This window comes from Oncorhynchus masou, chromosome 32 (assembly GCF_036934945.1).
Source record: "Oncorhynchus masou masou isolate Uvic2021 chromosome 32, UVic_Omas_1.1, whole genome shotgun sequence".
Classification (NCBI taxonomy): Eukaryota; Metazoa; Chordata; class Actinopteri; order Salmoniformes; family Salmonidae; genus Oncorhynchus; species Oncorhynchus masou.
The window spans coordinates 71928680-71954567 of record NC_088243.1 but is presented as its reverse complement, the minus strand read 5'-3'; the positions used below and the strand labels follow the sequence as shown (position 1 = coordinate 71954567).

Below are 25888 nucleotides of genomic sequence, written 5' to 3'. Positions count from 1 at the left end.
ATATAAATCATGCAATATAAATGAATTTATGTCATTTGGAATTAGTGAAGATTCTTTATTATTTATATTGGATCAGTCTAAAATATGTAGTATTTCATATATAATTAATATTATTTTGCCTCCATTTATATATGTTTGCTAAAGAAATAGCCTAAGTAGACTTTTTTGTTCCGTCAATTTTACACACATCACAATGAGCACACACGTATCTGCGCGCGCTCAGTTTATTTTCATCGGCTGGCATCCTTTCGTGATTAAATCCTATCCAGTCACTGTGAAGTCAGTCTTACCTCTCCGTTACAACAGTAGTCTCCTCCTCGGTCTTCACTAGTTACCACAGCCACAAATGGATAAACCCCGCCTATTTAAAAAAAAGCGTATATTTTCAAAATCTTATGTTTAATTTAATCTTAACCCTAAACTTAACAACACTGCTAACCTTATTATGCCTAACCTTAGATGAACACCAAAAAGCTAATTTTGGTTTTCATGATTTTGTACGATATATATATTTTACTTTGTGGCTGGAATAACTAGTGACACCCCCCCCCCCCTTAACATGGGCAAACCAACTCCTGAGTGATCGCTGATGTGACCAATGGCTGATGGAATCCCTGCTTCCTAGCATGGCTCGAGGGCGAATCGGAATGTTCGGTGGGCAGAACTACATACAGTCAGTCTGGCTCTCATGTTTGGTTGAAATGGTAAGCTTTGGATGGGATTTAGAGTTTTATTTGACAAATTTATGTAATTGTTACATTGTATACTATTACATTACGTTTAATGAAGCTGTTCAGGTAAAGTAAAATGTATTTGTTCCCTGTTTTGTAATGTATTTCTAAAGTAAGCGCTTAGACAGCCACGGTGTCCTATCTAATAAAATGTTTGTGGTATTTCAAATACATTTCATTTATACTTTTGAGGCATTGATGTTGCACGTTATAAAGTGTTGAAAGCGTGAACTATCCATATAACCATGGTAGTAACCCTGCTATATTTATATCGTGTTATATCCTTGCTTTTCAACTAGTTTTGTGAAACAGTAACGTTAATTGATTTATTTTATTTTGTTCCACGCTAGTGTATGGCAACACTGTTTCTTCATAAAACAAAACGTTGACGAGCTTTATTGACACATTGCTGTCGAGTATTAAGTGTCACTATCCAAAGCAAAGGTACCTGAATAATATAATGAGGGTACTTCTGAAAGCACGTGTCAACATGGAGCGGTACAGTGATTTTTAGATAAACAATTTGTGCACCACTGCTGAGAATGATTGACACTGACAATCAAAATATATACTTTGTTCTTTTTGGCACAGATTGGACTGAGACAGTTGATTATGTGTTGAAAAGACATCTGGATGGACACAGCACTACCCTACCACTACCCTACCACACCTTTCTTCTTCAAACAGGAAGCTTTTACTTTGTAACTGGATACAATTATAAAGAAGAAACGGACCTTCATTTGGAATAGTAACAACATTTTCATTATGCCAACTTGAATGGCATGGCTTTTGAGGAAACCTAACCCTGATTGTTTTGAAAGAGTTCACAAGAGTGGTCGAGTTAACTTTTGAAGAATCTTCTGAAGTCTTTACGGGAACAAAATCACAAAATGGATCAAGCAAGCGGTGGAGAGGATCCTATCAAAGCCAATAAAAAGAAAGAAAAAGAGGATGAGAGTAAAAACAAAAAACTGGTTGGTATTTTCTGAGTTTCTTGTTCTGCAGTAGCTAGCCAGCAGATCCAACCCATTTGCTCCCAGCTGCACTAGTGTTGAACAGCTTTTCTGTGTATATTAAGATACCATGGAGCCGGTGTGAGATATGGCTTGGAAAATGTACCGCAATCCAGGGATGAGAAATGTGTAACATTCCGAATTGTTCCAATATCATAACTGTAACACCGAGAATATTAAAAGACTGCCAGTTTTTCTGTAAAACTGTCATTTTCTTCCTCGTGCCAGGTAGCAGAAGTCACAGCAGTATCAGCCAATCAGCTCCTTTGTTGTTCAATGCCAGCTGCCATTCCATAATGGATGCTACTGCTAACTAGCATGAGGACAAAAATGGCACTTTACTCTAGTGCGTCTGTATGCAAGCGGGTCATATCTGCTGGCTATATAATAGCCATCTTCTTTTGAAAAGTTACACTGAACTGTCTGTCCTGTTATTTGACATTCAAGGGCTAACTGATAGACTTTCCAAATGAGAGAAATTGTTACATGGGTTTCACACGCTACTTATGAGTGAATCAGCTTTACTACGCACACGTCCTTTGTTGAAAGGAATTCATGAGCACGCCCTATTCACGGTTTTACTGTTGTGCATTAGAGCTTGTTAATAAGTCACCTCCAGGGTAAGCCCTGGTGTTAAAGTCAAACCATCCCAGCAGTCTATGAACCAACCCCGCTGCTCACTCTAGTAACCCTGCAGAGTTGACTACATCACGTTGTCATACAATGCATCCTTGTGGTGCAAGACAAGCTTCAAAGATGGGCTGACAGCCCCAAATGGTAATCATATTAACTATGTAATGTAGCATTCACATTTTGACCTAGATGCCTGCTCGCATTTCACTCAAGTTACTTTTGAAACCCTCAACATTTGTTTGCCTTTTGATCAAAGGCCTTCCTACAAGTACAACCTGAGGCATTTGAAAGGCATTCCTATTGCAGAGACAGATAGTGGCAAGTTGAGCAACTTGTTGACCCAGAGGGTTTGCAGGAGAGAGTCTTGTGCTGTGCATGAGGGTCAGCATTATACTGTAGATATGACCTGAGCCAACCTAAACGGCATGATCAGCACTATGACATAAACAACAACTAAGCAACAGTGCATAGGTTAGGCAGCTAGGCTACTTGTTGATAATAACTGATAGCTTATATCTAACCGACTTTTATTTACTTCTTCAGCTCAGCTGTGGAGTCTCCCTATTGGCCTATACACTGGTTAATATAGTCTGGTACAGTGTTGTTTCGTTACCTACGCACTGGTTAATATAGTCTGGTACAGTGTTGTTTCGTTACCTACGCACTGGTTAATATAGTCTGGTACAGTGTTGTTTCGTTACCTACGCACTGGTTAATATAGTCTGCTACAGTGTTGTTTCGTTACCAACGCACTGGTTAATATAGTCTGCTACAGTGTTGTTTCGTTACCTACGCACTGGTTAATATAGTCTGCTACAATGTTGTTTCGTTACCTACGCACTGGTTAATATAGTCTGCTACAGTGTTGTTTCGTTACCTACGCATTGGTTAATATAGTCTGGTACAGTGTTGTTTCGTTATCTACGCACTGGTTAATATAGTCTGGTACAGTGTTGTTTCGTTACCTACGCACTGGTTAATATAGTCTGCTACAGTGTTGTTTCGTTACCTACGCACTGGTTAATATAGTCTGCTACAGTGTTGTTTAGTTACCTACACAAGGGTTAATATAGTCTGGTACAGTGCTGTTTAGTTACACTGATTGATGTACAAGGTGTATCAGTTTGACACTGTCGTTGGGTATCAAGTGTCATTTGAGCCTCATTCCTTGCGTGGAAGTGAAATCAGTAGGGAGCTCATTGCTCATATTTCACAAACTAATTTGACTGAATGTCCTGTGATTAACTTGAACAAAGTTTACTTCCAAATTAAGCCATGTTCATTAATGATTAGTGACCAGTGTATGTAGGAGACTCACAGGATCTATTTAAAGTGGACTCTTCCCATGTCTTAATTGCAACACTGGAGGGATACGGTCTCTCACGGGCTGCACTTCAGTGTGGTCATCATAATGTCAGCCCCACCCTCCCTGGAGTAAACTAGAACTGGTTGGAAAGATGGGCTGTAAACTGAAGCAGGTTACAAACAGCGGCAGAAACGTTAGGGGAGGGAGAGTGGGAATTATACATGGCAACACGCAGGGTATTTGTCTCAGTTGGTAGAGTATGGGGCTTGTAATGCCAGGGTAGTGGGTTCGATTCCCGGGACCACCCATACGTTAAATGTAAGCATGTATGACTGGAATGTCGCTTTGGATAAAAGCATCTGCTAAATGGCATTATATTATTATAACTTTCGCCACTTGCAGCCACAGGATTCTGTGCCACCGTAGTTGTCAATAAGCTTTAGGCGGCACAGCGGACGGTTCTTGCCCAGCTGTTTGTAAGCTCCTCGAGCATAAGTCAAATAAGGAAAAGTTGCGTTCTCTGCTCAAACAGGATGTAGGCCTGCGGTTGAGCTGATCATTTTTCACTGACTTACTGTAGTGTAATCTGGAACTGTTCCTCTACAGGGCCAGCATGTTAACAAGTAGTATGACAGCGAGTTCTTTCAGTTCCTCTGTGGATCAAGAGATATGTTGAGTCATCCAGGAGAATGCCCTAGCCACCGCTAAGGTAAAGAAGATAATCAGTTTAGCCTAACGTTAAAGAGCAGGATGGCCATCTGGTCTACTTTATGGCTTTGTTTACCAAATATGTCCCTCCAATTTGTGCTGAGCCTACAGAGAGCCAATTACTCAACTATGTCCTTTCTGCAATGGGCAGGTAGGTCTCTTCTGTCTTGATGCAACAGGGCTGCTGGGGCTGTGAGAATCTGTCCATTGGTGAGCTGCTGAAGTGGCGCAGTGGTCTAAGGCACTGCATATCGGTGCAAGAGGCGTTACTATCGTACCTGGTTCGAATCCAGGCTGTATCACATCCGGCTGTGATTGAGAGCTCCATAGAGCGGCACACAATTGGCCCAGCATCGTCAGGGTTTGGCCGGAGTAGGCCTGGCATTGTACATTTTGAATTTGTTCTAACTGACTTGCCTAGTTAAATATAGGTTAAATAAAAATTGGGCCTCTGGAATGCAAACCCTCTGGTTGTCTCAGGTTGAGACTCTCGAGCAGAAGAGCTGACATGTACAGGGAATGACTGTGGTGAGAAGTGCATGCAGAGTCCTGTGTACAGGGAGTGACTGTGGTGAGAAGTACATGCAGAGTCCTGTGTACAGGGAATGACTGTGGTGAGAAGTGCATGCAGAGTCCTGTGTACAGGGAGTGACTGTGGTGAGAAGTACATGCAGAGTCCTGTGTACAGGGAGTGACTGTGGTGAGAAGTGCATGCAGAGTCCTGTGTACAGGGAGTGACTGTGGTGAGAAGTGCATGCAGAGTCCTGTGTACAGGGAGTGACTGTGGTGAGAAGTACATGCAGAGTCCTGTGTACAGGGAGTGACTGTGGTGAGAAGTGCATGCAGAGTCCTGTGTACAGGGAGTGACTGTGGTGAGAAGTACATGCAGAGTCCTGTGTACAGGGAGTGACTGTGGTGAGAAGTACATGCAGAGTCCTGTGTACAGGGAGTGACTGTGGTGAGAAGTACATGCAGAGTCCTGTGTACAGGGAATGACTGTGGTGAGAAGTACATGCAGAGTCCTGTGTACAGGGAGTGACTGTGGTGAGAAGTGCATGCAGAGTCCTGTGTATAGGGAGTGACTGTGGTGAGAAGTGCATGCAGAGTCCTGTGTACAGGGAATGACTGTGGTGAGAAGTGCATGCAGAGTCCTGTGTACAGGGAGTGACTGTGGTGAGAAGTACATGCAGAGTCCTGTGTATAGGGAGTGACTGTGGTGAGAAGTGCATGCAGAGTCCTGTGTACAGGGAGTGACTGTGGTGAGAAGTACATGCAGAGTCCTGTGTACAGGGAGTAACTGTGGTGAGAAGTGCATGCAGAGTCCTGTGTACAGGGAGTGACTGTGGTGAGAAGTACATGCAGAGTCCTGTGTACAGGGAGTGACTGTGGTGAGAAGTACATGCAGCGTCCAGTGTACAGTGAATGACCGTAACCAGAAGTACAAACAAAATTAAGCAACCATTCCTGTGGGTTGCAGACTACCTCGCAGTCAGGAGGGGTTGTTGTGGGGTGCAATGCTGGTGGGTCAAATCTTGTAATTGCTGGTATGTGCTGCTCCAGCAGGGTTAACTAACTTAAAGAGAATGGCTGTGATCTTATCTACTTTTTTTAGACTGTAATGCCATTGTAGGAATAGAACCCCCAGAAAACCCCAGTGTTGTGATCTATTTTTATTTAACCTTTTATTTATCTAGGCAAGTAAATTAAGAAATAATAATTATTTACAATGACGGCCTACCGGGGAACAGGGGCAGAACAACATATTTTTACCTTGTCAGCTCGGGGATTCAATCCAGCAATTTTTCGGTTACTGGCCGACTGCTCTAAACACTAGGCTACCTGCCGCCCCATCTATAATGACATAGTAGGACTAGAACTCCCAGAGTCTCCTAAGAGGGTGTGGTATTTAAATGTTGTGGAAAAATAGTCTTACAACACTAACTCTTAAACATCCTCCAGTCGCCCAGCTACTGCCTCCCCTCCGTTGGCTCCACGGCCGAGCCCAGTCAGGGCTTTAGTGCTGCCTCACTGCTGCTTGGATGAGTGCTGATGTCATCTAAGCACTCTCTGTTAGTGAGCTCAATGCGAACTACATACTCCTTAAGAGGTCTCAGTGCCAGGCATGGTCACTGTTGTTGCCCAGCCTCAACAGTGCAGCAGAGGTGAAGAGGCAGGCCTGTGCTCTGGCTCTCGCCAAAACCAGGCAGCCTGAGAGTGGAGGGAAGAAGTAATCATTCATTCTTGGGTGGAGCCTTGATCTTACTTTTTGTTTTCCCCCTCCCTTTTGCACATGCATGCCTCGATACATGCAGGCCTTAAATGTCCTCAAATATTTCACATCACTTTCCCAGACTTTGCCACCCTTGATTTCTTCCAGAGATTGTCTGTGATTATTGTGAAGGTGTATCCGTGTGGATCCAGGCCAGAGTTTACGGACATAAATCTGTTTTTAAAGCTGGATTAGAGGTGGAGGTTGTCACCTCACTGACACAGCCCGCTGAGAATTGGTGACCGGGCACTAGGATTCACCTTAGCGTGGGTATCCTTTAGATTTCCGTGAAAGGATGTCTGACCTGGTGAAAGCGACATGTGAGGAGAGAAACTTTTGAAAGCTGTGTTTGTTTAATGAGTCACCGGGTAGGATACCATCACAACAACACTATCTGAGCTCTGATTTGTGATGTGGACACAAAAAACAGCCAAGGACATCAGGATAACCCCTCAGGTTATTTTAAGGTTAAGGGCACTTTTAGCAGGCTGTCTGTCACAAGAATGACATCGACTGAGTCATTTTTGGTTGTCCCATGTTTGCTGTTATCAAATCATAACCGCAAACCGCTTTGACTTCTAACAAAATTGACAGAAGGAATTAAGTAATTTTAGAGGAATTCAGGAGATCTGGTTTGTCGGAGCCCCTCAACCTCTTCTGCATTCCAGAGTAAATTGTGACCTCAGAGAGAGAGAGAGAGAGAGAGAGCGAAGTGTGCTAACATATTTACCCCAAGATCCATTCATAACTTGAGGATTATGTGGGTTATACTGTCTCACTGAAATGCTATGCAGTATTTCAACTTGTTTAGTGCAAGTCAATTTGGTTAACACCGATTGAATTACCTGAGAGGCAGAGTATCTTATCTACTTTTCCGTGTGTAGTAGTCATACAGCTCTTTGAATAAATAGAACTGCTCTCAAAGCATGTCGACATCATAACAATGTTGACATGACATAGTGACATGTTTTGAGACTGCTATCTGACTTCATGTGTGAAGCCATCTAGGTATGATTGTACAATACTGGGGAGTTGGAACTTATTCTCCTCCACATCTGTTGAGTCTGGTTGATTTGACAAATACATACTGTAAGCTAGCCCATATGTCATAGATTCTACTAGTGATTAGTCTTACACACTTAAAATTTAAAATATTACATAAATTCAACACTTGTCGTCTTAGCATAAATACCCTAGGTAGATTCCATGGTATTTATGACAAATAGACAAGTGACATAGTAGATTGGAATGTGGGTGGAATAATAGACCGTCATTGTGGAGGGTTTCTGGACTCCATGGATTCACGTTAATGGATTCACCGTGTAGGTGTTTATGGATCAGTTGAATATGTGATATGGGCCCAGCATTTGAATGAAGAAAATTCAAGGTGCGATGACAACATGCTCATTTGCAGAGTTCTCTCCAGTTCTCAACGGGAAACAGAAATGTACTGATTTATATTTATTGGTGCAAAGGGGCCTTATAGACCTAGTGTTTTGTGATTGACAAACATTGATTTTACAGGATTGTTGATAGTAACTCAGCGAATGTGGCGAGAAATCATCTGAAACCGCTTCTCTAAGCACCAACACTGTGGATAACATGAAAACATCCAAACGAGCTCTGCTTGGGCGAGTGAAATGGTCTCATTTGTGTCTGGAAGTAGCTAGCCAGCGTTAGCCTGTTAGCTTGGGTGCTTGACAGAAGACTCAGATCAACCCTACTTCTCGGCCAGAGTGTCCAGTGTGCGCTCTGAACACTGAGAGCGAAGCGCTCTGAATTTACAATCTGACAAAGCTCTGAATTTACGAATGCCCAGAGTGCGCTCTGACACTCCAGATTGAATTGATGAACACACCCATGGTTTGTGTTCTGGAATTCTGTTGGGAGTACTAAAGCTCTAATAAATGGAAGATAAATCATTTTCAGCCTTAGAAAAAAAAAATATTTTTTTAAAGTTTGATGTTGCATATTTGTTATACATTTTTAGGGGGTAGATCAGATAAATTGTGGCTTCTACCAATGTTATTATATGCGCCATTTCCAGTCCCCAAATATACCTATATATTATTTTCCCCTAACCCTACCACCCCTCTTCTAATTGGAGTAAACTAATGGACAACAACACTTAGGCTTCTAATTCCAGCTTATACATTCAAAATACATTTTACAGACACAGTATACGTTACCAGTCAAAAGTTTGGATACACCTACTCAATCAAGGGTTTTCTTCATGTTTACTATTTTCTACATTGTAGATTAATAGCAAAGACATCAACTATGAAATATCACATGTGGAATCATGTCGTAACCAAAAAAAAGTGTTAAACAAATAAAAATATATTTTATGTTTGATTCTTCAAAGTAGCCACCCTTTGCCTTGATGACATCTTTGCACAATCTTGGCATTCTCTCAACCAGCTCCATCTGGAATGCTTTTCCAACAGTCTTGGAGTTCCCACATATGCTGAGCACTTTGGCTGCTTTTCTTTCACTCTGTGGTCCAACTCATCCAAACCATCTCAATTGGGTTGAGGTTGGGTGATTGTGGAGGCCAGGTCATCTGATGCAGCACTCCAACACTCCTTTTTGGTCAAATAGCCCTTACACAGCCTGGAGGTGTGTTTTGGGTCATTGTCCTGTTAAAAATCAAATGAAAGTCCCACTAAGCACAAATAAGATGGGATGGTGTATCGCTACAGAATGCTATGGTAGCCATGCTGGTTAAATGAGCCTTGAATTACAAATAAATCCCTGACAGTGTCACCAGCAAAGCACCATCACACCACCAGCTCCATGCCTAACGGTGGGAACCACACATGCAGAGATCATCCGTGCACCTACTCTGCGTCTCACAAAGACACGGTGGGTCGAAACAAAAATCTCAAATTTGGAGTCAGCAGACCAAAGGATAGATTTCCACCAGTCTAATGTCCATTGCTTGTTTTTTTTGTCCCAAGTTGAAGTTGAGATGTGTCTGTTACTTGAACTCTGTAAAGCATTTGGGCTGCAATCTGAGGTGCAGTTAATTGCAGATTTCTGAAACTGGTAACTCTAATGAACATATCCTCGGCAGCAGAGGTAGCTCTGGGTCTTGCTTTCCTGTGGTGGTCCTCATGAGAGCCAGTTTCATCATAGCGCTTGATGGTTTTTGTGACTGCACTTGAAGAAATGTTCAAAGTTCTTGACATTTTGCGGATTGACTGACCATGTCTTCCAGTAATGATGAACTGTCGTTTCTCGTTGCTTATTTGATCTGTTCATGCCATAATATGTACTTGGTCTTTTACCAAATAGGGCTATCTTCTGTATACCAACCCTACCTTGTCACAACACAAGTGATTGGCTCAAACGCAATAAGAAGGAAAGAAATTCTACAAATTAACTTTTAGCAATTGTTAATTGAAATGCGTTCCATCTGGCTACCTCATGAAGCTGGTTAAGAGAATGCCAAGAGTGCAAAGCTGTCATCAAGGCAAAGGGTGGCTACTTTAAGAATCTAAAATCTTAAATATATTTTGATTTGTTTAATACGTTTTTGGTTAATTTCGTATGTGTTATTTCATAGTTTTGATGTCTTCAATATTATTCTGTAGAAAATAGTAAAAATATAGAAAAATCCTTGAATGAGTAGATGTGTCCAAACTTTTGACTGGTACTGTATTTTACTTAATAGTATATTTTACATTACTCTCTATTAGCTATAGAAAAATGATTAGTGTAGATCAGCATCTCAAAGGTCACGCAGAGTTCTTCAGTGTGTATGGTGCTGGCTCAACCATGCTGTGAATGGTGGCAGACAGCAGCCTGATTTTAAAAACAGCCCATAGACATCTAGACACGGTTTTCTAGGGTTGTACCCTGAGAGTGGATAAATCTCAACTGTCTGCCGCCCTCAAGCAGGAAACAGGGTTGACTCATCATCACTTTCTTTAGGCGTTGGCTTGGCGGTGCAGTTGTGTTCTTTATAACACACACACACAGACACACAGAGGGAGGGACTGTTAAACCTCTATGGTTCAAGTCTGCACGTACAGTACAATAACCTGTGTTTGATTGAACTTGACAGATTCTGTGGTTCTATGTAGAGGTGTCTGTTGAGACAGACCTTTGTTCAGTATATAAAAGTTTTGTGTCATGAGTTGTTTTGAGATAGCGTTATCTCACACACTGTGAGTGTTGTTCACTGATTGACTGTGATTGTATTTTTTATGCGTTGTCGGCGTGCACATTTGCTTAGTTTCACTTCATCGGAATTTGTCAGGATCCTCTTTTAGGCCCACTCATCAGCAGTTCTTTCTGTTGGATTGTGTTGCCATGGGCCTCTGTATTCCCCAATAAATAGTTCTAACATTCATAACCAATTTCATCAACAATTAGGCAGCAGAGATTTCTCAGTAATCTCAAAGCGGGAAAGTAGACGTAGCCTATGAAACTAGACACAAATCCTCATTGAACGATAAGCTAAGCCTTTCATTTTTGCATTTCTTGTCAGTCATTCTCAAATCCTAACTCTTTACTTCTTTCATTCCCTTCTATCCTGATCATGTTTTCTGTGTGCCTGACAGCGATTGTATTTGTGGATATTAGGCCTATTCCTTTAATGAATTCAATCTGCTTTTAATGATTTTAATCATAGCAGACAATTAGGGGTTCATTAAAGTAATTAAAATATCAGTAATGCATGAATAGTTCAGCCCTCCCTTAGACATACAGTTGTATGCATGTGAGATGTTATGGTGTCTTAGTGAAACAAACTCTTAGTGTTGGATTAGGAGCCTTTGTTTTACCTCGGCTTGCCTTCCTGCGTGTGGGGCTAGATTATGAAAAACGTAGTCTTCAAACCCTGGTATAAACAGAATTTGTATATTGGTCTTTCTATAAATAAAGGGGCCCATGTGTGACTTCAGGGTTAAAATTTCTAAATGGTTTGATATACATTTAAATGATTTTGTTGCACCACATGTATAGCTACAGGATTTAGAGTCTAGGTCGGCACAATGAGACCATTACTCCTAGCAACAACAAAACATCTACATGGCATTCAAAATGTCACATGAAACATTGACACTGCGTGTTTCTTTGTCATGCCTAGTAGCCAGGTCTGTTTTGTGCTTTAGGCAACTTATCGATCATTAATAGTCGATCATTACAATTGGCTCATTCATCCCCCTCCTCTCCCCTGTAACTATTCCCCAGGTCGCTGCTGCAAATGAGAATGTGTTCTCAGTCAATTTACCTGGTAAAATAACAGATAAATAAAAATAAATAAATAGCCATGCTAAACCTTCCAGAATAATTAAAAAGATATACAACAACATTTCTACATTTTTTTATAGTTGATGTAACAATTTAATACAATAATGTAAAATGATGGGTTCTGTCAACAAAATCATTGACAATAATAATAACCAATAATGACCTCATTATAATTAAATCAAATTTGCTTTTTCACCTGCACAGAATCCAACAGTAGCATGGCACCCCGCAGCAAATTAGGGTGAAGTGCCTTGTTCAAGGGCACATCAACAGATTTTCACCTTGGCTTGGGTATTCAAATCAAATTTTATTTGACACATGCACCGAATACAACAGGTGTAGACCTTAATGTGAAATGCTTACTTACAAGCCCTTAACCAACAATGCAGTTCAATAAATATTTTCTAAATAAACAAAAGTAAATGTAATAAAAAGTAACACAATAAAATAACAATACCAAGGCTTTATACAGGGGGTACCGGTACAAAGTCAATGTGCGGAGGTACAGGTTAGTCGAGGTAATTTGTACTTGTAGGTAGGGGTAAAGTGACTATGTATAGATAATAACAGAGTAGCAGCAGTGTAAAAAAAGAAAGGGGGGGTGTCAAAGTAAATAGTCCAGTTGGCCATTTGATTAATTTTTCAGCAAACTCTTCAAGCAATGTGTGTGTGTGTGTGTGAAAACAAGACATCACATTCTTGCGTCCTCTGCCCATGTTTGCTCCACTCCTTGCCTCTCCTTGAAAGTGCATTGTAGCCCGAGGGGAGGAACCTTCCCTCCTCTCCCCCGATGTGCTTTGAGGAGGTGAGGATTGGAGGATACCAGGGGAGAATGTCAATGGCATTTACTTCATTCCTCATGTCCTCTCACCTTGCTGCCTCCTCAAAACCCATTGGATAAGAATGTGAGAGGGGAGGGACCTATTACCTTCTCATCCAATGGGTTTTGAGAAGGAGACGAGGAGAGGGGATGTAACGAATTAAGGAAATGTCATTGAGATTCTCCCAAGGACAGAGGAAGCAAGTATATTTCATTGCTTTTCAAAAAATGTTGAGACTGACCGACCGGCCGCATTGCCCATGTCCTGTCCAGAAATAACCCCTAGCCTCAACTGCCCAGAGTCTAGACTCTTGTGGAGATCTGAGAGGGATTGATGGGTGGTGACATGGTGAGAGCTCCACCGTGCCCTTTGATAGGCATTGGTTGAATTTTGGCGGTATTGCTTATACCTGTCCAGTTCTCTCAGATCTCCACAAGTGTCTAGGGAAGGGGTGGGCAATTCCAGTCCTTGAGGGCCTGATTGGTGTCACAGTTTTGCCCCAACTAACACACCCGACTCCAATAATCGCCTGATAATGATCTTCAGTTTAGAATGCAATTTGATTAATCAGCTGTGTTGCTTGGGATGGAGATAGTGTTGACACCAATTAAGCCCTCGAGGACTGGAGTTGGCCACCCCTGGACTAGGGGTTGCTTCTGGATAGGACCCCACAACCCTCTGGATGACACTTGAGGCATTGGTTGGATGTTTAATTTCATTGCTATTCACACACAGATTTGCACACGTGTAAGTAGGACACACCAACGGCAACCTATCAGGCTCATCAGACAGGTCTGGGCAGCTTGAGACCTGCTGTAAACAGTGAAAGGATATATTTTCATGTCTACTATTCTCACCCTTGCTTCCAGCTAGTTAGGTGTGCCACCACTGACTGACTATAGCTAGGGCATATCTCTAGTCTAGCAATATACAGTCGTGGCCAAAGTTTTGAGAATGACACAAATATTAATTTCCACAAAGTTTGCTGCTTCATTGTCTTTTTAGATATTTTTGTCTGATGTTCCTATCGAATATACTTTATATAAGTATAAATGCAAGCATTTCATAAGTGTCAAAGGCTATTATTGACAATTACATGAAGTTGATGCAAAGAGTCAATATTTGCAGTGTTGACCCTTCTTTTCAAGACCTCTGCAATCCGCTCTGGCATGCTGTCAATTAACTTCTGGGCCACATCCTGACTGACGGCAGCCCATTCTTGTATAATCAATGCTTGGAGTTTGTCAGAATTTGTGGGTTTTTGTTTGTCCAACCGCCTCTTGAGGATTGATCACAAGTTCTCAATGTGATTAAGATCTGGGGAGTTTCCTGCCATGGACCGAAAATATCAATGTTTTGTTGTTCCTCGAGCCACTTAGTTATCACTTTTGCCTTATGGCAAGGTGTTCAATCATGCTGGAAAAGACACTGTCACCAAACTGTTCCTGGATGGTTGGGAGAAGTTGCTCTCAGAGGATGTGTTGGTGCCATTCTTTATTCATGGCTGTGTTCTTAGGCAAAATTGTGAGTGAGCCCACTCCCTTGGCTGAGAAACAACCCCACACATGAATAGTCTCAGGATGCTTTACTATGACACAGGACTGATGGTAGCGCTCATCTTGTCTTCTCCAGACAAGCTTTTTTCCGGATGCCCCAAACAATCGGAAAGGGGATTCATCAGAGAAAATGACTTTACCCCAGTTCTCAGCAGTCCAATCCCTGTACATTTTGCAGAATATCAGTCTGTCCCTGATGTTTTTCCTGGAGAGAATTGGCTTCTTTGCTGCCCTTCTTGACACCAGGCCATCCTCCAAGTCTTCGCCTCACTGTGCGTACAGATGCGTTCACACCTGCCTGCTGCCATTCCTGAGCAAGCCCTGTACAGGTGGTGCCTCGATCCCGCAGCTGAATCAACTTTAGGATACGGTCCTGGCGCTTGCTGGACTTTCTTGGGTGCCCTGAAGCCTTATTACAACAATTGAACCACTCTCCTTGAAGTTCTTGATGATCCGATAAATGGTTGATTTAGGTGCAATCTTACTGGCAGCAATATCCTTGCCTGTGAATCCCTTTTTGTGCAAAGCAATGATGACGGCATATGTTTCCTTGCAGGGAACCATGGTTGACAGAGGAAGCACCACCCTCATTTTGAAGCTTCCAGCCTGTTATTCAAACTCAATCAGCATGACAGAGTGATCTCCAGCCTTGTCCTCATCAACACTCACACCTGTGTTAACGAGAGAATCACTGACATGTCAGCTGGTCCTTTTGTGGCAGGGCTGAAATGTAGTGGATTTTTTTGGGGGGGGGATTCAGTTCATTTCCATGACAAAGAGGGACCTTGCAATTAATTGCAATTCATCTGATCACTCTTCATAATATTCTGGAGTGTATGCAAATTGCCATCATACAAACAAAATGTATATTTGTCGTTCTCAAAACTTTTGGCCACGACTGTATACTGCTGTTTTGGCTGTATAGCATCATTTAAACCATTTAGATGTAATCTACATAATATTCTAAAGTAATTATTTATCATGAGAGGGCCATAAACAATATCTAGCCATGCTGCATATGCCAAGAAATGTTAAAATCTCACCTTTCTGGTAAAATTGTAGTCACTTTTGAGGACTGATAAAAATATGAAATATTTTGTATTTCCTATTCAACAAAACTGTATGAATAAGGTTTGAAATTACTTATACTTTCAAAATTTAGTATAATAAAATGATAAAACAGATTTCACTTTCCTTATTACTATAAAATGTGAGGAACTCGCCTTTTCACCTCACATTAATCTTGTCCATCTATGACAAATAGTGTTATTTGTTTAAAATGTATAAATAATTTTAGATGAAGGGCTTTAAATCGATCTCTGAATGTGCTACTGTGATGAAACCACTCTCTCCTGCTGCATTACAATGTAAGGATTACAGGCATGTGCTTAGTCAGTGGCTGTGGCGTAGGGTTCAGCCAGGAGTTGATAGACAGTAGGAATAGCAGATTAAATGGTAGGAGGGACATCTCAGCTTCAAGGAGTCTCAGATTTCACATCCTTCATCACACAGGCTCAGAAAATATACTATTCTGTTCTTGGGAACCAGGGCTATTGCTAAATGCAAGCCATTTCCATCTACAGTGTCCACAGATCGATTTATAAGCGAAAATGTCAGTCGGTACCGGAACCTCTACAAAACCACGCAGGTCCCCTGAACAGGGGACTTTACATCAGAGGTTTTAATAAGATTACCAAGTTAGCGAGGATATATCAGTCAGCTAATAATTTACAGTAACAACAGTTCATTAATAAGTAAATGCACTCTAAACCATATGCAGAATTGGAGAAATCTTACCTTGCCACTGTGGCATGGTATGGGCAGCTATTAATCAATTAATTAATAGATTCATAGAATGGAGTTAGAAGGGTGACCTCCTAATTGGAAAGGACAGGAAGTGTTGGCTGTGCACTTGAACAGGCATTCCACATTTAACTCCACATTTGAACATTTAACATTGAACATCCCGATTGCTTCGTTTTACCTCTGAAAACAAACGATCAAAACATACACGGAACGTAGTCTTACCTCAGGAACCTTGATTTAATGTTGTCCACAAAGTCGGCTAATTATCTTGACCGCCGTAACAACATAGACACAAATGTCAACATTAATTCCTGCACTTTGGCCATTATTAAATTGCGTGCAGTATCACACAAGCTCTTTGTCACTTCGTCGTCATTCAGAAAATCCTTTCCTGAATCAGCTGATGTTGTGTGACAATGTCCCCATTTAACTTAGCAGCTAGATATCAAACACACATCAAACAATATTATGGATAATTATTGAAGAACCCGGTTAATGACGGTATCGACTTGTTTATTAGTCATATTAAAGTTACTCTTTCTGTTTGAAGCATTGGATTTTGCAATCAAGTACATTATTTTGGATATGTGTGCCCATGAAAACAGTTTTCACACCGTAACATAGGGAGACACAAAATGTTACCAGCCTACAGTGCACTTCTGAGATCTCCATACAAAAAAGAGTACGACAGCCATATCCATGAATTTCACAGGATCAAGGTCAATGTGTAATTGTTGTTAAAATGTGTAGTACATGATATAACAACAAACAGCAGTATCATAAATGTAATTAAAGGTAGTGTGTTGTCACACGATTTAAAGAGTTTAAACAGATTTTGATTCAACTCATGAATTATATTGAATGCATCTACGTTCCCCCTTTTTATATCTTAATGTATTCACATAGAGGAAAAAATGCAAATGATTATTAATGACTTAAACATCTCCAAACAGTTGTCCACTACAAGGAATGCTCACTGGTTCGTTAGTTTATAGAAAGATCCCTTTACGCTCCTGCTACTGTTTAAGCCTTCCAGATATAACCTAGTCCAATACCCATCAGAACTAGGAGAATGTTAATTATTAATAGAGCTTGTTTTCAGTATTACACCCACATGAATATAATCACTAACTCCACTCGAGACATGTTTCTTAGTATAATGTAATGGGGATTACCCTCAGGGTAGTATGTGGGTCGAAATCATGTGAACCACTGTGCAACGAGACACTTAACATTTGTTCCTTTGACAGCAACTCTTATTTTGAACCTGTGACTCATCGGTTCAGGTCATGTATCCCAGCTGTTAATGTTAAAGGTGTGAGAGAGGCATTGTGGTGCGGTTTTAGGTGAGTCAGAGGGGCTTTAGGGTGAATATCAAGTCATAGCTAGCATCTGTGAGGTTGAAGCATTACATTTCCATAAAAAAATACTAGATTAATTAATAGGCCAAGTTTAAACACAGTTAACATGCAATGGCCACCACAGAGTTGACATAACACCACAGTATAAGGTCTAGGCCAAGTTCTTACTGGATAGCCTCACTATATCGATAGTTCTGGATAGTCCCACCATATCCATAGTACTGGATAGCCCCACCATATCCATAGTACTGGATAGCCCCACCATATCCATAGTACTGGATAGCCCCACCATATCCATAGTACTGGATAGCCCCACCATATCCATAGTTCTGGATAGCCCCACCATATCCATAGTTCTGGATAGCCCCACCATATCCATAGTTCTGGATAGCCCCACCATATCCATAGTACTGGATAGCCCCACCATATCCATAGTACTGGATAGCCCCACCATATCCATAGTTCTGGATAGCCCCACCATATCCATAGTACTGGATAGCCCCACCATATCCATAGTTCTGGATAGCCCCACCATATCCATAGTTCTGGATAGCCCCACCATATCCATAGTTCTGGATAGCCCCACCATATCCATAGTACTGGATAGCCCCACCATATCCATAGTACTGGATAGCCCCACCATATCCATAGTACTGGATAGCCCCACCATATCCATAGTACTGGATAGCCCCACCATATCCATAGTACTGGATAGCCCCACCATATCCATAGTACTGGATAGCCCCACCATATCCATAGTTCTGGATAGCCCCACCATATCCATAGTACTGGATAGCCCCACCATATCCATAGTACTGGATAGCCCCACCATATCCATAGTACTGGATAGCCCCACCATATCCATAGTTCTGGATAGCCCCACCATATCCATAGTACTGGATAGCCCCACCATATCCATAGTACTGGATAGCCCCACCATATCCATAGTTCTGGATAGCCCCACCATATCCATAGTACTGGATAGCCCCACCATATCCATAGTACTGGATAGCCCCACCATATCCATAGTACTGGATAGCCCCACCATATCCATAGTTCTGGATAGCCCCACCATATCCATAGTTCTGGATAGCCCCACCATATCCATAGTTCTGGATAGCCCCACCATATCCATAGTACTGGATAGCCCCACCATATCCATAGTACTGGATAGCCCCACCATATCGATGACTCTGGTAGTGGTTTTACTTGGCTGATAGAAGAATCAATATCTACATCTATCCCATACTGCTATGTCATTTTGCAATGTTGTATGGTGTCCCTGGTGGCCTGGTCCTCCATTCTTGAGACAGAGAGAGGGTCTGTATGAGCGGAGAACAGCAGGAAACAGACTACGTTGCATGGCACTCAGGAAGTGGTAAAGAATGCTGTAGTCACACCGGCCGTGGAAGGAACGTCTCCTTCTCGTTCGTAATAACACTTCTGCTTTGACATGGAGTAAATTACTAGGGCTGGGTGTTGCCATTCGATTTGGTCACGATTTGATACATATTGCGATTCTATATCCTATGAATCACAATTTTACATATATTGTGGTTTGATACTGCGGTTATATTGCAAAAGAGAATTGATTCAGAATAGCGATTCTCATCTGAATCAATTCCTCCAACTAACCCCTTCTCCCCTAAACTCTAGTAAACTCCCTAACTATTCTCTAAATAGTCAGTTCTTTCCACATGACTTAAATGTCTTGATGATGAACAGACACTGCAAGGTCTCCATATATGGTATACACAAATACATTTCCCTCCTAATCCTTTCAGAAAGTCCCCAACTGTTTTATAGTACAGTATCTATGAAGCTAACCCCCAGGGAGCATGATTTACAAATTCATTTTGAAATCCTGGGAAAAAAACAAGCCAGCCTAGCCTGAGGGCAGTGGTCTGGTGGTCAGGTGGCCTGGTGGCTATGTGGTCAGGGCATCCAAAGAAAAGCCATTGGATCCAGAGCACCGCTGGTCTTTGGGATTTCCCCTTTTGCTGTTTTTAGGGAAATATAAACAGCACCACCGCTTTCCTGAAATAACTGACGCACCACAGATTCCTGACCATTTTTAAAGGCACTTGTGCTTTCAACTAAAGCTAATAGCTTTACCACTAAACATCATACTACTTTTTTTTCCTTCTTCACACTACTCTTTTTTTTGTGGTTATTTATTCTCTTATAAGGGGTGACATTGAAACAAGTGTTACCTCATAAGTTCATTTTTACAATTGAGTTAACGCTGCCTGAGGCCTGGGGGTAATTTTGTTGTTTTTGGAAATGGCTTTTGGTATCTCTCCTGATTCAATTCAGTTGGCCCTAATTCAGTTTGCAGAGAGGGGACAGAGCTCCATTATTTGATTGATGTGTATGGCAGATTTGTTTGTTCTGAGAGGCTCTCTTCACTTCCCTGTGTGTGTGGGGCAGTGTTGGAGAAATACCCTTTACTCATGTGTGTGCTGGTGTCTGTGGTACTTTTGTGCATACACATGTGGCATTGAGTAAACCTCCCGATGCTCCTAGCAGCTGGACTTGATCATGGGAATGCCTGCTTTCGTACTTGGTCCCCCCTTTTTCAAAATAGTCTTAGCCCACTCCCATTGGTATTACATGAACACCACTGGCGAGAACACAAACAATATGAACTCAAAATGTGAGTTGGATTTGAAGGCCACCTTTAACCGGCCTGAATGATAGGAAAGGATGAACTTGTCGGTCGTGAGGGGCAAATTATAATAGCATCACAGTACTGCTGTATACAAAATGAACACTGCGTGTTTCCCTCTGCATTAACCTACCCACCTATATCAGATACATGGTGCAGGTCTGTCCCATATTAACTCCAGTGCTTCTCACAGTTGTCAAGTTAGCTGGATGTCCTTTGGGTGGTGAACCATTCTTGATGCACATGGGAACAGAGGAGGGATGATGTAGGGATAGGGGTGCTCTGCACTATTTACAAGCCTTGGGCATGATCTATACTCAGTACTGAGTAGAATTTCAGATGCCTCCCGAGGCATTAGGGGGCCTAGTCCTAGACTAGTTAATATAGTCCTGCAGTAGGCTACATAACTATGGAAATAACACTGTCATACAGTCTATAATATTTCATGATGTAATATTGAGTAATGGTGATCCTTATAGACATTTGCTCAATCACATATCTAAGATGACTCTGTACTGTCTATAGGGGCAGAGTATAGACTACACGCAATGGAAGTTTGATATAGGTCCATCAGTCTATAACAGCCCCTTATGTAGTACTGAGTGATAAGACGGCCATTGTTCACATTCACTACTGCACTGTAGAAATCAGCAACAGTACACTATCTAGAACCTAGATGGTTCTTTGGCTGTCCCCATAAGAGAACCTTTGTATGTTTTTAAAATGGTATATTTATATATATTTTTTTAAATCTAGGAGAACCGTTTGTAGAAGCCCTGTTGGTTAGGCTAGTGGAAGCTTCACTGGAAAAGGACAACTGTCACCATTAAAATAGGCCTGCATGTGTGTTTGAGAGAGAACACCCCACATGCCATAACCACTTTCACATCAAAGCATTGCAATGAACCAGGTCAATGGTATTTAGTTGATTTGACTTTTGACCCGAGTCATTATATGCACTAATGGTCTAGAGAGGATGCTAGAAAATGCAAACGTTTCAGAAATGAAAAGCACACCACTTTGAAGGTTACATGGATGGGCGATTTTCCACCTACTACATTGTGTAGCCTGTTCACCGAAAGCAATGCATTTTGAATAGTACATAACATGTATGTTATTAACACAGCAGTTGGTAATAGGGCTTGGAGCAGAGAGCTGTGGGCACAGTGATCGAGAGATGACCTCTTAAAATAGTAATGGGAGAAAAAAACGATAGTTACATATTGGGATATTATTTTTGATGATATATCGTATCGTTTTAAAAATATTGCTATATTATTTTTGCTTTAGTTTGCTGTACCAAAACTCCAGTATTTTTCTTTCATTGTTCTCCATTTTCTTTTTTAAATAGGGAGCTAATTTGTTTTCAGCATTTTTATTTCCCTGACTGATCAACTTGTTTTGTCATTGCTCTCTCTTGTCCCTCTGCAGCAGACATATGGTGAGCAATATGTTTGGAACATCGAAACGCAATTAAATCACCGTATTAAATCACAATACATTTAGAATCGTGAGAATCGCAATACATATTGCATCGGCAAGTATCATGATAATATTGTATGGTGAGGTCCCTGGCAGTTCCTAGCACGGTCTTAAAAGTGTTTAGGTATTTCCTCAGAGGTGTGGCTTGTTTACATGGTACTCTTGCGATGCCAGTTGAAGGGATGCACAAAAAGCAAAACCTTTGCAACTGCAGTAGGTTTACATTTAGGACTTTAAAACATGATCATGTATTTTGCTTGATGGCTGAATAGGGCTGGGCAATATATAGTGAATACCGGTAGACTTGTATGGATGCACATCCATACATCCGTACCTTCCCAAAATGGACGACAATTGTGATATGTTGGCCATATCGCCCAACCCTATGTCTGAATCTGTCATACACCTCCACAAGCGAAGGATGATTGTCCAACACACACGGTCATTCTACGAACATTAACCAAGCCGAAGAAAAATAAATCCACCTTGAATAATAGAGATAAGTATGTCTCTGTGTTTCCCTCTGATCTAGTAGTATTCTAGCCTGGTAACCAATCTGTTTGGTAGGGGGGTGGCTTTGAAACAGTCCCCTTCATGGGAAACCTCCTATCAAAACGGACAGATGCCGCTTCACTATCACTAGCCTTTAGTCGATTGACCATAGGAGATGGCAATACAGCACAAATAGATCTGGGACCAGGCTGGAAATAGTATTACTCTTTCGAGACTTACCGACTGGCTGACTCCCCCCTTCATAGACCGAAGCCACACTGCACTGTTGAATGGGCATCCTAGTCAGTGGCTATGGGCTCCCCTCATAGTGAAAGTTTCATTTGACGGACTGGCCCAGTATATAATTGGGTCTCTCAGGAATGAGGGATCAGGGTCCCTAGTATGATTTAGCTCTGCTGTCTGCAAGCCTAATGGAGAGATGGAGGGAAGACATCATTGGCTGGAGCATAGCGTGTTGAACCGGAGGGGACTGGGGACTGGAGCTTAGCATGTTGAACCAGAAGGCACTGGGGACTGGAGCCTACCATGTTGAACCAGAAGGCACTGGGGACTGGAGCCTAGCATGTTGAACCACAGTGCACTGGGGACTGGAACCTACCATGTTAAACCACAGGGCACTGGGGACTGGAGCCTAGCATGTTGAACCACAGGGGACTGGAGCCTAGCATGTTGAACCACAGGACATTGGGGACTGGAGCCACAGGCGACTGGGGACTGGAGCCACAGGCGACTGGGGACTGGAGCCTAGCATGTTGAACCACAGGGGACTGGGGACTGGAGCCTAGCATGTTGAACCACTGGGGACTGGAGCCTAGCATGTTGAACCACTGGGGACTGGAGCCTTGCATATTGAACTACAGGCGACTGGGGACTGGAGCCTAGCATGTTGAACCACAGGGGACTGGAGCCTAGCATGTTGAACCACAGGGGACTGGAGCCTAGCATGTTGAACCACAGGGGACTGGAGCCTAGCATGTTGAACCACTGGGGACTGGAGCGTAGCATGTTGAACCACTGGGGACTGGAGCCTAGCATGTTGAACCACTGGGGACTGGAGCCTAGCATGTTGAACCACTGGGGACTGGAGCCTAGCATGTTGAACCACTGGGGACTGGAGCCTAGCATGTCGAACCACTGGGGACTGGAGCCTAGCATGTCGAACCACTGGGGACTGGAGCCTAGCATGTCGAACCACTGGGGACTGGAGCCTAGCATGTCGAACCACTGGGGACTGGAGCCTAGCATGTCGAACTACAGGCGACTGGAGCCTAGCATGTCGAACCACTGGGGACTGGAGCCTAGCATGTCGGAACTACAGGCGATTGGATCCTAGCATGTTGAACTACAGGCGACTGGAGCCTAGCATGTTGAACTACAGGCGACTGGAGCCTAGCATGTTGAACTACAGGCGACTGGAGCCTAGCATGTTGAACCACTGGCGAATGGAGCCTAGCATGTTGAACCACTGGGGACTGGAGCCTAGCATGTCGAACCACTGGGGACTATAGCCTAGCATGTCGAACCACTGGGGACTGGAGCCTAGCATGTCGAACCACTGGGGACTGGAGCCTAGCATGTCGAACCACTGGGGACTGGAGCCTAGCATGTCGAACCACTGGGGACTGGAGCCTAGCATGTCGAACCACTGGGGACTGGAGCCTAGCATGTCGAACCACTGGGGACTGGAGCCTAGCATGTCGAACCACTGGGGACTGGAGCCTAGCATGTCGAACCACTGGGGACTGGAGCCTAGCATGTCGAACCACTGGGGACTGGAGCCTAGCATGTTGAACCACTGGGGACTGGAGCCTAGCATGTCGAACCACTGGGGACTGGAGCCTAGCATGTCGAACCACTGGGGACTGGGGATGTCTGGGGACTGGAGCCTAGCATGTCGAACCACTGGGGACTGGAGCCTAGCATGTCGAACCACTGGGGACTGGAGCCTAGCATGTCGAACCACTGGGGACTGGAGCCTAGCATGTCGAACCACTGGGGACTGGAGCCTAGCATGTCGAACCACTGGGGACTGGAGCCTAGCATGTCGAACCACTGGGGACTGGAGCCTAGCATGTCGAACCACTGGGGACTGGAGCCTAGCATGTCGAACCACTGGGGACTGGAGCCTAGCATGTCGAACCACTGGGGACTGGAGCCTAGCATGTCGAACCACTGGGGACTGGAGCCTAGCATGTCGAACCACTGGGGACTGGAGCCTAGCATGTCGAACCACTGGGGACTGGAGCCTAGCATGTCGAACCACTGGGGACTGGAGCCTAGCATGTCGAACTACAGGCGACTGGATCCTAGCATGTCGAACTACAGGCGACTGGAGCCTAGCATGTCGAACTACAGGCGACTGGATCCTAGCATGTCGAACTACAGGCGACTGGAGCCTAGCATGTCGAACTACAGGCGACTGGAGCCTAGCATGTCGAACTACAGGCGACTGGAGCCTAGCATGTCGAACTACAGGCGACTGGAGCCTAGCATGTCGAACTACAGGCGACTGGAGCCTAGCATGTCGAACTACAGGCGACTGGATCCTAGCATGTCGAACTAGCAGCCTAGCATGTCGAACTACAGGCGACTGGAGCCTAGCATGTCGAACTACAGGCGACTGGAGCCTAGCATGTTGAACTACAGGCGACTGGAGCCTAGCATGTCGAACTACAGGCGACTGGAGCCTAGCATGTCGAACTACAGGCGACTGGAGCCTAGCATGTCGAACTACAGGCGACTGGAGCCTAGCATGTCGAACTACAGGCGACTGGAGCCTAGCATGTTGAACTACAGGCGACTGGAGCCTAGCATGTTGAACTACAGGCGACTGGAGCCTAGCATGTTGAACCACTGGGGACTGGATTTTAGCATGATGAACCAGAGGCAACTAGGGACTAGCATGTTGAACCAGAAGAAACTGGGGGGACTGGTGCCTATATAATGGTGTCTGTTTCATACTAGCCCAGAATTTCTCTTTTTCCCTCTCTATCTACACCTGCCACCCCAGAATCCAGTCAGTATGTCAACGGAAAGGGTCACTTAGCAACACATATCCTGTTTTGTTTACTACTAAGCAGGCTGTGTTGATAGGTCCATATAAACCATGACACCAAAAAGATATGAGGTGTTAACTGTGAATCACTATATTTCAGCTGTTTGGTTTAACTAAGAATGAAATTATACATACTGTACATTCTAGCTGTTTTTGGAGATTTACACTCAAGTCAATTGTATTTAATGAACATGTTCCTGGGTAGAGGGAATCCTCACATTGTTCTCCTCAAGTGGAAATCCAATGGTGAGGAATGCAGACAAACTGTGACTCCAAAGTGGAAGTGAAAAGTTGGCACACTTGAGGCTACGGAGCAGAGTGGGAGAGCGGGAGCAGTAAAACAAGTTTGCTAAGAACTGTTAGTTGCAGCACATGGTGGTACAGTCGTTCGTGACAACAATGCCAGGCACTCCCATGCATCCTTTGTTTGGTATTAATTAGAAGTAATTAAAACAAAACCCTGATTTCCTTGTAAGCCTGTCTCCATGCTGGCTTTTTAGAGGAACTCACTTTTTTTTTAATGGGGATTTTTTTTTTCTCCCTTAAGTGAGCAGAAGGGCTTCATGTGCACATGGTGTTCAAAATAACATATGTTGACAAACATATTTGAAACTAGGCCTAATTTTGCTATGTATGGCATGGAAAGACGTGAACTATTTGTATGTAATGCAGTTGTATAAATGTGTCATGCGCCACCTAGTGGTGTG

At 43.0% G+C, this 25888-nt stretch overlaps 1 protein-coding gene across 4 annotated transcripts in view; it reads left to right on the top strand.

Moving 5' to 3' along the window:
- Positions 1-643: 643 nt before the first annotated feature.
- LOC135526552 (protein diaphanous homolog 2-like) overlaps positions 644-25888 on the top strand; it is a 728420-nt gene continuing 703175 nt past the window's right edge. For 3 of the 4 annotated variants that reach the window (XM_064955040.1, XM_064955039.1, XM_064955037.1), the window contains exons 1-2: positions 644-704; positions 1323-1705. In XM_064955040.1, coding sequence (XP_064811112.1) covers positions 1622-1705 — 84 coding nt within the window. In that variant the 5' untranslated portion in view covers positions 644-704; positions 1323-1621. The other variant, XM_064955038.1, reaches the window with a different exon arrangement.